Raw genomic sequence first — 14,952 nt, forward strand, 5'->3', positions numbered from 1 at the left:
TGGTTCTTTTCCTGTTCGCACACTGGCCGGAAAACTATTTTGAAAGCTGGAACCGGAAGCGGTACGATCAACGGTAAAGCCAGAGTTAGCTCGGCGATGCTGGGAGCATCCTGCAGCAGGGCAGGACGAGGCTGGGTGTGATGGTACAAACACAAGCGTTGTTCTTGTGATTATTGCTCCTGCATCGCCGTGAGGTCAGACTTCTCCCGGGACCTCCGGCTCCAGGCTGCCGCCGACACCCTCCGTCCAGACATGGTGGATGTGTCCGTGGGTGGTGCGGCGTCGCTCGGACACGGCAGACCCGGACAGGGCTCCGGCTCGGGCAACAACGGGAAGAAAATGTCGAAAAAGTCGCGACCGAGAAGAGGCAAACGGGGCAAGAGAAGAAGGAATAAAAAGAACAACAGGAACAATAAAAGCCCGCCGCCGTATTTACCTCCGGAGGTAGCTACCCTCGTTTAGCCTGGAGATTACCGGGACATCCTGGCCGCTAATCGAGCCAGCTAGGTAGCGGTGCTGCACCGGGCAGGACGCAGCTCGGTGCTGCACCGACCGGGCAGGACGCAGCTCGGTGCTGCACCGACCGGGCAGGACGCAGCTCGGTGCAGCACCGACCGGGCAGGACGCAGCTCGGTGCTGCACCGACCGGGCAGGACGCAGCTCGGTGCAGCACCGGGCGGTGCTGCTGTTTGATTTACACCACACCGGTAACCACGACACGGCTCCGGAACATGGAACAAGGAAACACGCATTACAAGCTTTATGCAGCCCTTCATGTCAGGACCATCTGTTGTCTGTCTGGAGACGTCACGCCAAAGTCCACTCAAAATATGTAGATTTAAATACCTTTGAAGTAATAACGGCCAATTCATAATTGGATATATGCTCCAACAACAACAGCTGTTTTCGTCACTGTGTTTTGCTCCTAGCATGTGTAATAGTTTAAAGCCTCTAAAACTGTCTGACGGCTCATTTTAAAGACAAAACAGTTGAAATGTACAAATATTTAAATGACGTTGGGCTGCCAGAATTTAAAAGTGACTCCTGCCCTTGTGGACAAAGGTGAAGTAGATATTATATATGAATTAACATTTCATTGGTCTTGACAACTGAAATACAAAATATAAGCATTGAAGTGCCACTCAACATACTTCCATTCAGTGACACTCGTTTAATGAACTTCAGAATACACAGATGGTGTTAAAACAATGGGAACCAGTAGATTTGCCATTTTTCTGAAAAATAAAATATATAATATATTTCAACCAATGTAAATGTTCATACAAATGAAAAAAACAATGTAATATCTATAATATCTAAGTTGAAAAAGTCGAATTTGTGGGTTCACTCTCTTTAAGAGGAGCATCAGAGGAGCAGGGCCGTCGGTGTCATCGCTTCCTTCTTTGGATATGTTCAATAATCAGTTTCATCTCTGTGTATTCAACACAGAGATTGTTCCCAGATGTGGAAAGACTGGACTGGCAGGTCCCTGACAAGTAAACAAATCCACCTTCCGGTAACTAAGATATGACGTAAATGATGTACCAGGAAGTCGAGACAAGTACAACCCTGTTACCAAAAAAGTTTGGACGCTGTGTGAAATGTAAATCAAAACAATGTGGTGATTTGCAAATCATGTAAATCCATATTTAATTGAAAATAGAAGAAAAACCAAATGCTGAAATGAGAAATGTTAATGTTTTGTGAAATATATATATGCTAATTTTGAATTTGATGGCTGCAACACGTTGGGACAGGCTCAATAAAACACTGTGTAATGCTAAAAAAAAAAAAAAAAAACTGGTGGAACATCTCCACTAATAAGTTTAATGAGGTTACCATGGCAACAGATCAGTAACATGATTGGGTATAAAAGATTATTTCAGAGAGACAGAGTCTCTCAGCAGTGAAGATGGGGAGAGGTTCACCACTCTGAAAGATTGTGTTGGAAAATAGTTCAACAATCTAAGAATAATGTTCCTCAACGTAAAACTACAAAGAATTAGTGGATTTCATCGTCTACGGTTCATAAGATCATTAAAAGATTCAGAGAATCTGGAGAAATCTCTGAACACAAGGGACAAGGCTGGAAACCAATATTGGATGGTGGTGATCTTCGGGCCCTCAGGCAGCACTGCATTAAAAACACACTGTTCTGGAGTGGAAATCACTGCATGGGCTCAGGAACACTTGTGAAAACCATAGTTTTAGATGGTTTGTTGCTGCATCTACAGATGCAGGTTAAAATGCAAAGAAGAAACCAGATCGAAACATGATGCCAAACCAAAAAATATACATGGACTGAGGTGAAGTGGAAAAGTGTCCTCTGGTGTAATGATTCAAAATCTGAGATTCTGTTTGGAAATCATGGACGCTGCATCCTCCAGGTTAAAGAGGAGAGGGACCATCCCGCTTGTTATCAGCTCAGTTCTAAAGCCAGCATCTGTGATGGTACAGGGATGCATTAGTGCACATGGCATGGGTAGCTTGAACATCTGGAAGGAAGCATTAATGCTGAATGAGATATTCAGGTTTTGGAGCAACATATGCTGCCATCCAGACAACGTCTCTTTCAGGGAAGGTCTTGTTTATTTCAGCAGAACAACGTCCAACCACATTCTGCACGTATTCCAACAGCATGGTTCTCTAGTAGAAGAGTCCGCTGATAAACTGGCCTCCTGCAGTCCAGACCTGTCAATCATTGGAAACATCTGGAGCATCAGGACATGAACAATACAACAAAGGAGACCCTGAACTGTTGAGCAGCTGAAATCCTCTATCAGGCAAGAATGGGACCACATTTCACTTTCAAAACTCCAGAAACTGGTCTCAGTTCCCCAACGTTTCCAGAGTGTTGTTAAAAGAAGAGTTGATGCAGCTCAGTGGTGAACATGATCCTGGAACAACTTATAGAGACGTGCTGCTGACATCAGATCTAAAAGGAACAGATATTTTCCAAAAAACTCTAAAATATCTCAGTTTCAACATTTGACATGTTGAGTTTGTTTAATTTTCAATAAATGATTTACATGATTTGTAAATCATCACGGTCTTTATTTTAATTTACATTTTACACAGCGTACCAACTTTTTGGGAAACAGGGTTGTGTTTAGATTTTTTTAACATTACAGCCATATTGCGATAGTTCAACATGATTCCAACACAACAGACATGAATCTGCTCCTCTATCAGACATGAAATGCTCAACCTGCTGCAGAGATTTGCTCACATTCAGACTCTTGAGTCTCGGTTGGTGGATGGTGTTGCTGGCTCATGGTTGAGCTCCAGTTAACCCTGAAGGCGCTGAATCGTGCTGCGTTCAGGGTTCTGTGTATTCCAGTTCATTCCTTCCACACCAAATGGCCCAAACATTTTTTTTATGGAGTTGAAAGTTAAGAAAAACAGCACTGCTGCCAGGGCTGTCCAGATACTTTTGGATATACAATGGTCTGTACAATCTTTTTCAGCAGCGTGCTGTTTATTAACCTCAGCTGTCTTCTGTTTCCAGGCTGAAGAAGGAAACATTGAATATAAGGTAAGTTATTGCCTGCTCTGATTGACCACTGTAATTGATCTACTTTTCTAATTTCTGTCTGAGCGAGCCGATGATGCTGAAATGATGCTTCAGGTGACGGGAATGTTTCAGGTTCAATTGTTTGATTTGGGTGTTAAAGAAAAATATCAGTTCACTTTTCCCCCCAAAGAGTCTAGTTTTAAAAAGTCATTTTTTTGTTGACTAAAAAAAAAATTTATTTTATTTTTCCAACATCTGAAATATATTTGGCCTTGCTGCGTAATAAGGTTTGTTATGAAATAAAAAAATTATCCATTATAGTAAATACTTTTTTTTCTGCTTATCAATCTCATGATTATTATTTGAAATCATCAGGAATTACTGTAATCAACAACTATTTTAATCTTCATTTTAGTCAGTGAAAGCAAAAACTAAAAACATTTGCTGGTTTCTGCGTCGACATCGTGAGGGTTTGTGAGGATGTCCTCTGAACTCATTGATTCTGTGGTTTAACTCTGCAACAGCTGTTTGAAACCTCCTTAATTACTCATGGCTGGTGTCGGCCGTCCGTCTGTCCGTCCAACACTTTTATCTGGAACCAGGTCTCTCAACCTGTACATTTACAGTTGAATCATCTTTCAAAGTCAAAACATTTCACCTTATTTTTTAACCAATTTAAAAAGCCTTTAGTGTAATTTTGGTTTTACAAAAACATGTTAGAGGGGAAAAAAATACATTTTTAACTGTTATTTTATAGACAAAACAATTAATTGATAAATTAATTAATAAATTAAATTATTATTATATTTATTATTAAAATAATAAAGATAAATTAAATGCAGAAAATAATCATCTGATTAATGTCATTTGAAAACATTTGTTAGCTGCATCCCCACATGTGAACATATGAGTCAGCCTCTTATTTGTGGTGAAGTTTCTTTCAGTCACTCTTTGATTTTAAGGCATTTACCTTGAGCCGTGCGTGCTCGATGGATTATTCCCTGCTGTGCTGAACATGGTTTATGTCTGTGCTGTAGCTGAAGTTGGTCAACCCCACTCAGTATCGCTTTGAGCATCTGGCCACGCAGCTGAAGTGGCGTCTGCAGGAGGGCCGCGGCGAGGCGGTCTACCAGATCGGCGTGGAGGACAACGGTCTGCTGGTCGGCCTGACGGAGGCGGACATGAAGGCCTCGCTCAAAACCTTAAAAAGGATGGCAGAGAAGTAGGTCACCTCGTACAGGGTTACTCTAGCTGCTTCCTCTGATGTGATTTGGTAGGTTTCTGCATTCATAAAGCAACATGCATTCAATAATTGTCTTTTGTTGTTTCGTTTTTAAACTGTTTATTAAACTGAACTTATTATTTATTAAACTATTATAAAAAAAATGACAGACAATTCTTAATGGAGACTTTAATAGTCCACGTCAATTTTGTGCTTCTGTTGTTTCTTTTTTTCATTTATTGTTGGTATTTCCTACATTAACAGACAAATTTAGTCCATCTTACTGTGTTTTAGCTGATAAACAACCATTCATCCTTCTAATTATTTCATAACTCTTTCAGGCACAGTGCCTGTAGCCGGAGCTGCTCACATTTCTTGTCCAAATCGACTCAGCGACGATCTTTAGCGTCTTCTGGAGCGCTGCTGACACGGCGTGACCGTTGAGATGTTAATCACTGACCTGAATGGCAGCCATCCAGTAAAAAATAGTTTCGATGTTCTGCTGGACTCTTTACAAAACATTAGACGGCTTTTAATTTGAGATGAGGGCTTTTATTTTGAAATGTCTAGAGAGTCACGGCAGCCGGTGGACCAACGGTGTAACTTTGATCACTCACTCCTCCTGCGTTAGCAGTCGTAGTATTTCTTTTCTCTGTCCTCCTTTTCAGAGTCGGGGCCGACATCACTCTCCTCCGAGAGAGGGAGGTGGACTTCGATTCAGAGAGAAACACCCGCAAGATCGCAGAAGTCCTCGTTCGAAAAGTTCCCGATGATCAGCAGGTGACGGTCTATCCTCCAGATTCTGGTTTTCTTGCTGTGTCTGTGCTGACATGGGCGTTTTTAAACCTATTCTTTTTTGTTCTTAGGTCTGAAACCAGTGGGTAAGTTGTAACTTGTTCAGCTTTCCACCTTGTAGAGGGGAAACAGCCCGAGTCCAGTCTGCTTGAACCAGACTTAACAGTGCAGCTTTGAAAATGCCCCCAAGACCACGCCATGATGTACCTGCCCTCAGCTTTACCTGAACTGTAGACAGCACCAGAGCACTCTTCAAACAGTTTGATCTCAAAGCTGATGAAAATGTGATCCCTTTCCTCCCTTGTGCTGTTTCGGACCACAACAGTTCCTGGACCTGCGGGTGGCGGTGCTGGGGAACGTGGACTCGGGGAAGTCCACCCTGCTGGGCGTCCTGACGCAGGGCGAGCTGGATAACGGGCGAGGCCGAGCGCGGCTCAACCTCTTCAGACATCTGCACGAGATCCAGACCGGACGCACCTCCAGCATCAGCTTCGAGATCCTGGGCTTCAACAGCAAAGGAGAGGTGATCACACCGCCATCCCCCACAGACCACACGGGTTGCAGGAAATATTAGCTCATTATTCTGTTGATGCATCTTCCTAAATGTCTATTTAATGTCTATCAGTGAAATAACAGCTGTAGACTACAAGCTATTGGACCAAAATACTGAAGGTCCATCAGACATCAGACGTCTCAATCTGTTGAAGTTGCTGGACAACAGAAACTTTTGTGGTTGTACAGCAGGGCTGCAGAGCATTGCTGTCTCTGTGAAGGCTCTTTATGTGAGCATAAAAAAATGTTTTCAGAGAAAATTTCTTGCACTGCAATCAAAAATCAAGTTTGTAAGTAAAAATATATGAACTGAGGATGAAATGATTTAGATTACACTCAAATTCTCTCATAGTTTTGTTGGTTTTTGGACAGACTTGAGAATTAAAATTTGGTCTCAAAAACATTTGTTTGCGAATCTAAAAACTTTGTACTCTACGCAGAGTCACGGAGAGAATTTTTTTAAAGGACTATTTTTGCATTCCCACCGCAGTCTGGATATAAAAGAGTTCGTAGCTTCAGGTCTGTAAAATGGTTCTGATCCAGAAGTGTCTTCAGCTGCAATACCAGCGAGTGCCACTAGAGGTCGGCTCCAAAAGCCTCCGGCTCTCATGAGATTCTCAGACAATAAAAATGTTCCACGTTTCCTGCATGTCATTCTCTAAATTCACTCTTCCAGATTAGGTTTTAGTTTCCACACAATATGTTCTGCGTTACTTTGCAGTACTTTTCTTCTTCCTCTGCTTCTAAGCAACATGTCTTTTTCTGGTCCTCATGAACAGTAGTGTGTTGGTCCAGTTCAACTGGAACACAAACCCAGTTAAAGAAAACACTCTCCAGATACTACTGGAAGGCGAGACGAGGGTTTTAGCAATCATACTCACTGAACCGTCACTGATGCAGCACAGACCTGAAATCACCTGTGTTATTCCATCCTCATGTTTTTATCATCCCCCCTTGTGCTGCAGGTCGTGAACTACAGCGAGTCTCGAACAGCTGAGGAGATCTGTGAGAGCTCCTCCAAGATGATCACCTTCATTGACCTGGCAGGACACCACAAGTACCTGAAGACCACCATCTTCGGCCTCACCAGCTACTGCCCCGACTTCGCCGTGCTGGTGGTGAGCGCCAACATTGGCATCGGTGAGCTGCAGCCACACACTTAACCTACAACAATAGCAGAACAACATGTTCAGTATCCAGAGCTGTCACCCACTGAAAACATCTGGAGCATCAGGACATGAAAAATACAACAAAGGAGACCCTGAACTGTTGAGCAGCTGAAATCCTCTATCAGGCATGAATAGGACCACATTTCACTTTCAAAACTCCAGAAACAGCTCAGTTCCCCAACGTTTCCAGAGTGTTGTTAAAAGAAGAGGTGATGCAGCTCAGTGGTGAACATGATCCTGGAACAACTTTATAGAGACGTGCTGCTGACATAAATTATATAATAAGCTTATATTTTTCATAAAACAATTCTCAGTTTCAACATTTGACATGTTGTCTTTGGCCTATTTGCAATTAAATATGGGTTTACACGATTTGCAAATCATTGCATCCTATTTTTATTTACATTTTACCTACTTTTTTGGAAACATGGTTGTATTTTAGCATCAATTAATTTTCAATCATTTCCAGTAATACGCCCCTTTTGCATCCCAAGAGAAGCGAGTACTGATGAGGGAATCTCACACAGGTTCCTTAGCTGCTTCAACCCTGCTGCTATAAATGCAGAAGTAGTTTTCCAAGAGAAATTTGCGACTTATGAAGCCAGATAATCTTACAAATATGCACATAGAAAAGTTAGGCCTCCAGTTCTGTGCAATAATCACTTTGCAATAAGAATCATAAAGTACAAAATGTAAAGTATGACAAGTGACCTGGATGATAAAGTATATTTTGTGTGGTTAGCTTGCTCAGCGTTCCTCTTCTCCTCCGTCTAGCCGGTACGACCCGGGAGCACCTGGGCCTGGCCATGGCGCTGAAAGTTCCCATCTTCATTGTGGTCAGTAAAGTGGACCTGTGTTCTCGTGGCACCGTGGAGCGAACGGTCCGACAGCTGGAGCGAGTTCTGAAGCAGCCGGGCTGCAACAAGGTGCCCATGGTGGTGTCCAACCCTGACGACGCTGTGACAGCCGCACAGCAGTTCACCCAGTCTGCATGGTGAGTGACACCTCGGTGATGATACATCACTAACCTGATGATACATCACTAACCTGATGATACATCACTAACCTGATGATACATCACTAACCTGATGATACATCACTAACCTGATGATACATCATTAACCTGATGATACATCACTAACCTGATGATACATCACTAACCTGATGATACATCACTAACCGGATGATACATCACTAACCTGATGATACATCACTAACCTGATGATACATCACTAACCGGATGATACATCACTAACCTGATGATACATCACTAACCTGATGATACATCACTAACCTGATGATACATCACTAACCTGATGATACATCACTAACCTGATGATACATCACTAACCTGATGATACATCACTAACCGGATGATACATCACTAACCTGATGATACATCACTAACCTGATGATACATCACTAACCTGATGATACATCACTAACCTGATGATACATCATTAACCTGATGATACATCATTAACCTGATGATACATCACTAACCTGATGATACATCACTAACCTGATGATACATCACTAACCTGATGATACATCATTAACCTGATGATACATCACTAACCTGATGATACATCACTAACCTGATGATACATCACTAACCTGATGATACATCACTAACCTGATGATACATCACTAACCTGATGATACATCACTAACCTGATGATACATCACTAACCTGATGATACATCACTAACCTGATGATACATCACTAACCTGATGATACATCACTAACCTGATGATACATCACTAACCTGATGATACATCACTAACCTGATGATACATCACTAACCTGATGATACATCACTAACCTGATGATACATCACTAACCGGATGATACATCACTAACCTGATGATACATCACTAACCTGATGATACATCACTAACCTGATGATACATCACTAACCTGATGATACATCATTAACCTGATGATACATCATTAACCTGATGATACATCACTAACCTGATGATACATCACTAACCTGATGATACATCACTAACCTGATGATACATCATTAACCTGATGATACATCACTAACCTGATGATACATCATTAACCTGATGATACATCACTAACCGGATGATACATCACTAACCTGATGATACATCACTAACCTGATGATACATCACTAACCTGATGATACATCACTAACCTGATGATACATCATTAACCTGATGATACATCACTAACCTGATGATACATCACTAACCTGATGATACATCATTAACCTGATAAAACTACTGCAGTCTACAAGGGGAGTGGAAATAACACTTACTGGAAGGGCAGGAAAGTCCACTCTTCAATGATGTGTGTGTGTGTGTGTGTGTGTGTGTGTGTGTGTGTGTGTGTGTGTGCAGCATCACGCCCATCTTCACCCTGTCCAGTGTTTCTGGTGAGAGTCTGGACCTCCTGAAGGTTTTCCTGAACATCCTCCCTCCACTGAGCAACAGCAAGGAGCAGGAGGAGCTGATGCAGCAACTCACTGAGTTCCAGGTACACAAACACACTCTCTATCTCTCTCTCACACACACACACACACACACACACACACACACACACACACACACACACACACACACACACACACACACACACACACACACACACACACGTTTGGTTCACTATCCACAAGGGGATTCTCCATTGTCGTAATGCATTCTCTAGCCCCTTACCCTCATCTTAACCATCACAACCAGCAAGATACATACCCCAACCCTAACACCAACCTAACCCCAACCCTAACACCAACCTAACCCCAACCCCAACCCTAACACCAACCTAACCCCAACCCTAACACCAACCTAACCCCAACCCCAACCCTAACACCAACCTAACCCCAACCCCAACCCTAACACCAACCTAACCCCAACCCTAACACCAACCTAACCCCAACCCTAACACCAACCCTAACACCAACCTAACCCCAACCCTAACACCAACCCTAACACCAACCCTAACACCAACCTAACCCCAACCCTAACACCAACCTAACCCCAACCTAATTCTAACCTGAACCCTAAAACCAAGTTTTAGCCTCCAAAAAGCAGCCTGGACCACAGACTGGATATAAAAGAGTTCGTAGCTTCAGGTCTGTAAAATGGTTCTGATCCAGAAGTGTCTTCAGCTGCAATACCAGCGAGTGCCACTAGAGGTCGTCTCCAAAAAGCCTCCGGCTCCATAGACTCCCATTCAACTTCTCTCATCAAATCCAAAGTGAATAAAATGTGTCCATCAGTTATCTCGGTGTTGTTAGCTAAAGTCACTCCTTCTTCTTAGTTTTCTGGAGGTCCATCTGAAAATAATCCCTCATTCATTAGAAAAGAAGATTCAAGAAGACCTGTTTTTGGGGGCGTGTCTGTTTGATTGACAGGCCTGTGGTGCAGTCAGGTTACAGCTATCGGTGGGCGGGACGTAGTATCGTCAGGATTAGTTCACACTGGGATATAAAAACACAGGAGTGGAGTGGATGAGGAAGTTACTGTGATACCAAACTGCTCCGTCATAATAATGCTGCACGTGTCACAGACGATCTCAAGCAGGTTTAAAGTGTGATTAAAGTAAATGAGAGTGAGATACTGATCTGCCATCACGTCTGTGTGTGTTTGCAGGTGGACGAGATTTACTCGGTGCCTGACGTTGGGACGGTGGTGGGAGGAACTCTGTACAGGTGCGAAAACCTTTCTACTTTGGAAGGTCTTCTTCATTTCCTCTCGGTCCTGGTGTTCGGGTTAGTGAATCCTTGGATGTTGACCGTTTTAAATCAGATCAAATCCTCTTAATAATGAGTGAGTGTGTGATGTCGCAGCATTGGTCGGCTCAATAAAAGCAGCTTGCCGGATGTTGTAACTTCCTGTGTCCATTTCAAATGAAGAGCCGTCGTTTCAAATGAAAAGCCCCGTAGAGCCGGTCATACATGTTCCAGCCGTGTAAACTACAAGCAAAACAATGAATTTCATTTTTTGTTAAATTCGTTTTGAAGTATTACTGAACATCAGGGTAAATGCAATCATTTTAAACTAAAGCCAAAGGTTTAAGCTCTAAAATGTTTTTTATTTTGTGTTTTGAAACTTCAGCTGGCTAATTTGCCGGATCTTCTTCTTCTGTGGTGACATCGTAGATATTAAAGGGCTCGAGGAACCTTCAATCGGTTTCAGCTTCAGGTTCTGGAAGCTCTTCATAGAAATCAAGAGTTTATACAACATTTACAGTTTGTCTCCTGACTTCACTCAGCTGCTCTTTGGTTGGCTTGGTGTTTCTAAAGGCCTACTTTTAGAGCCGCTATCTGGCTGGTCCTCGTTCGGACCGACTGCTTTCCAGCTCAACTGACCGTGTGTGTTTCAGCGGAGTTTGCAGGGAGGGCGAGCGGCTGGTGGTCGGCCCGACAGACGAGGGCCGCTTCCTGCGGCTGAGGGTCGGCAGCATCCAGAGGAACCGCTCGGCCTGCAGGGTGCTGAGGGCCGGGCAGGCCGCCACGCTGGCTCTGGGGAACTTCGACCGCTCGCTGCTCCGTAAGGTCAGACCTCACCTGAACACTCACCTGATGAAAGAGCCGACGCAGCTGCCCGCTGTCTGAAAACAAGACTCACACTTCCATGTGTTCATTGCAACAGGTTTTTATATTATAGTTATAAATCTTCGTCTGTGCTGTCTTGTGATTCACTGAGTTCCCAAGTTTAAGACTGAGTGGTCACAAATTGAATTCAGCACAAAGAGGCACCTGAATGATAAAAAAGGCTCATTTGGTAAAATACCGATTTGATTGGGCGCAGACTGCCGGAGCAAAGTAGTTTGTCCCGAATCTCTTCCATTACGTTGCGTTATAAGGGATCTCATCTTATCCAGAAAGGACAGGAGGGACGAGTCCTGCTGAGAAGTGTTGCACCTTTAAGCTTCCCCGGGCCGGTGCGGTGACGGCCGTGTGCTGCTCGTTGCAGGGCATGGTGATGGTCAGTCCCAAGATGAACCCCACCATCTGCTGTCAGTTCGAAGCCGCCATCGTCCTGCTCTTCCACGCCAAGACCTTCCGCCGGGGGTCGCAGGTCACCGTGCACGTGGGCAACGTCAGGCAGACGGCCACCGTGGAGTGCCTTCGTGAAAAGGTCAGTGCACGGGTTACGCGACACACGACGGGCTGCGCGTGATGTGCCGTTGCGCGGCGTGTAACCTGCCTCTGCTGCCGCTGCAGGACGAGCTGCGAACCGGCGAGAGGGCGGTCGTTTGCTTCCGCTTCATCAAACACCCCGAGTACCTGAGGCTGGGCGCCAAGCTGCTCTTCAGGGAGGGCGTTACCAAAGGCATCGGCCACGTCACCCGCCTGCTGCCTCCCTCCCAGAACCAAGACCAGAACCAGAAACACGACCAGAACCTGCAGGAGCATTAAAGACCCCGTTTCTTTGCGCTCCGTCGAAGGACCGACGGATGCTCAGCTCCTCGGATGGGGTTTCCCCTCCTGCCACATGTCTGCGTATTAATCCGCCCGTCCTGGATCCGTATTCCCGTCCATCGCTGTCACCGTCCTCCCGCAGACACTCGTGTCTTGGCTTAAAGCTGGATGATTTAAGCCTGGACGGTTAATCTGATGTTGGGCCATAGATTGATTTAACAGGCGCCTGTTTTTTATCACGAGACGACAGCTGGATTATTTATGGGGGGAGGAGGGGTGGGGTGGGGGGGGATGGTTGTAAGGCATCACGGTGCTTGCGGGTTCTTCTGAGGAGGAAAGCAGGTGAAACCCTGGTTCTGTGCTGCGCTGGATGGATCCACCGCTGCCGTTAACACGAGGTCCATTTCTTTCTGAAGAATCCAAGAATGCTGTCGAGCACGTGAGCTCGTCCTCCATGTTTCAGCCCGTCAACTTCACGTTAGAATTATTTCCTTTTCCATATTCTATATCACTGCTAAGCTTTTCAACCGTGTCCGAGTCATTTTATGAGTTTCAGAGGACTAACGAGCGGTTTGGGCTCAAAAATCAGCACCGACGAGAGCGGGAGACCGAGTCCGAGGTGTGAAGCACCTCCGGTGTCAGCAGCAGGCTACGAGGTACCGACAAACACTTCCCCATACAAGTGAATGAGACAAGTAAAAAAAGGCCTGAATGAGTCTCCTGTCAGGTCGAGTCCACGCCGAGAGGCGACGGAACCGCCGACAGGCTGGGAGCTGTTCTCGAGGGGTCGACACCGGCCCGGTCCGACGGCACGGCCAAGTGCCTTAATGTGGTCGCTCAGAGAAACTCACGGGTGTGATGGGAAGAGAAAGAGGCGGTAAAATTCACTCCAGAGAACCAATCAAAAATTTAAAAAAAAGCAGAGCATCAGACTGGCCGTTGTATTCTACGTTTTCCCCTTCAACATCCAACGTCACCAACATTCGAACAGGAAGTGTAAATTGATCCAGAGTTTTTCTGAGTCCTCCCCGACATCGTGCTCTAATCAGCTGACTGACTGGTCCTCAAGTTTTCCCCCAATCAATTCTCCTGATTTGGTCTGATTTGTTTTCGTTGCTACCTTCATCTCGTTTTGGTTTCTTCACCCTTAAAGATCACATTTCACTAATTAGTGTATTGGGATTATTGATGACTCGTGAGCACAAGTTAAAATGACTCGTTGTCCAGCTGATGCGACCTTTTGGGATTTGTGTAATGATGCTGATTTTAGGCCCTACTGTCATTGACAGGGTGAGGTGTGAGATCACACCTCTGGTCGGCCAAATGCCGTGACTTCCTGTATTGCTTTCAAATTAAAAGCCCTGTAGGGTTTTGACTGTCTCGGACAAAACCACCAACTTATCGTATGACGATACTCTTTTGTTTTTTTGCAATATATTGAAGTCATTACGACCGATCCCTTTTCTCCGGTCAGCGTTGCTCTGAATCAGCACATAGAGACACACGGATATCTTCCCTCTTTGTTCTCTTTGTTTCCGGTCCAGCCGCACAGATAAACCACAATTCTTGAGGATGATTTGCTCTCCAAAGGGTGGATGAAGCTTTCCGATGAATGCATCATGTAAATATGTCTACGTAGAAGGTTTCTTCATTGTCTTTTTTTCTTTCTTTTTCTACTCTTTACAGCCTTACATTCAGTTTGTTTACAGTATGTTGACATTCAACTTTTCAAGCCTGCACATTCACCATCTGCATTCTGGAGGGACTGACACTGAAGCTTTTCCTCTTCGGTTTCCAGTTTGTTCCAGTTATCAGTGTCAGTAACGCTGTAAAGTGTTTGATGTACCGGGCAGCTTTTTGCAGCTAAACATACTGTAACCTGCATGACTGGCAGAACAACCTCCAACCCTCTCGTTGACGATATAACACTTGTAACTGGTGACGTGTTGATGCAGTTTTTAATCTTTATTTTTTGAGGTTTTGTGCAATTCTAAAGATCAATATTGAATGTACTTTTCATGATCCCGTGTAGCATCGAAAAACTGCTTACTTCTGTCAAACCGAGTTATTGTTGACGTTGCACTTTGTATTCTGGAGAGCAACTCGGAGCCGGTTCTGGCTCCCGGAGGTCGACGTGTGAGACGACCTCACGAAGCTGAACAGTCGAGAGAGGATTTATCACTTTGTTTTTCTTGACCGTCCCTCCAGCTAATAAATAAACAGTTGCAGTGAGAAATGGAACGTGTCTTTCTTTTATGGTCGACGTCGAGGAGAGAAGGTGTGAATTATTTTTTACTTCGC

General features: G+C 44.3%; 1 protein-coding gene across 4 annotated transcripts; it reads left to right on the forward strand.

Moving 5' to 3' along the window:
- Positions 1 to 108: 108 nt before the first annotated feature.
- On the forward strand, positions 109 to 14,887 carry gtpbp2b (GTP binding protein 2b). Of its 4 annotated transcripts, none has more exons than XM_069721622.1 (12): positions 109 to 444; positions 3,509 to 3,535; positions 4,552 to 4,736; positions 5,405 to 5,516; positions 5,857 to 6,054; positions 7,049 to 7,223; positions 8,027 to 8,246; positions 9,626 to 9,761; positions 10,877 to 10,995; positions 11,610 to 11,781; positions 12,203 to 12,367; positions 12,454 to 14,887. In XM_069721622.1, the coding sequence occupies exons 1-12, from the start codon at positions 253 to 255 to the stop codon at positions 12,646 to 12,648; spliced, it is 1,896 nt and encodes a 631-aa protein (XP_069577723.1). In that variant the 5' UTR covers positions 109 to 252; the 3' UTR covers positions 12,649 to 14,887. The 4 variants fall into 4 exon arrangements, with proteins under 4 accessions (XP_069577723.1, XP_069577725.1, XP_069577724.1 ...); XM_069721624.1 differs by having other exon boundaries at positions 10,877 to 10,935; XM_069721623.1 differs by having other exon boundaries at positions 9,653 to 9,761.
- The last annotated feature ends 65 nt before the right edge of the window (positions 14,888 to 14,952 follow it).

The sequence above is a fragment of the Brachyistius frenatus genome, unplaced genomic scaffold, assembly GCF_029030835.1.
Source record: "Brachyistius frenatus isolate BFR_SWC_R1_liver_20210118 unplaced genomic scaffold, ASM2903083v1 Contig_269, whole genome shotgun sequence".
NCBI classification, from domain to species: Eukaryota; Metazoa; Chordata; class Actinopteri; family Embiotocidae; genus Brachyistius; species Brachyistius frenatus.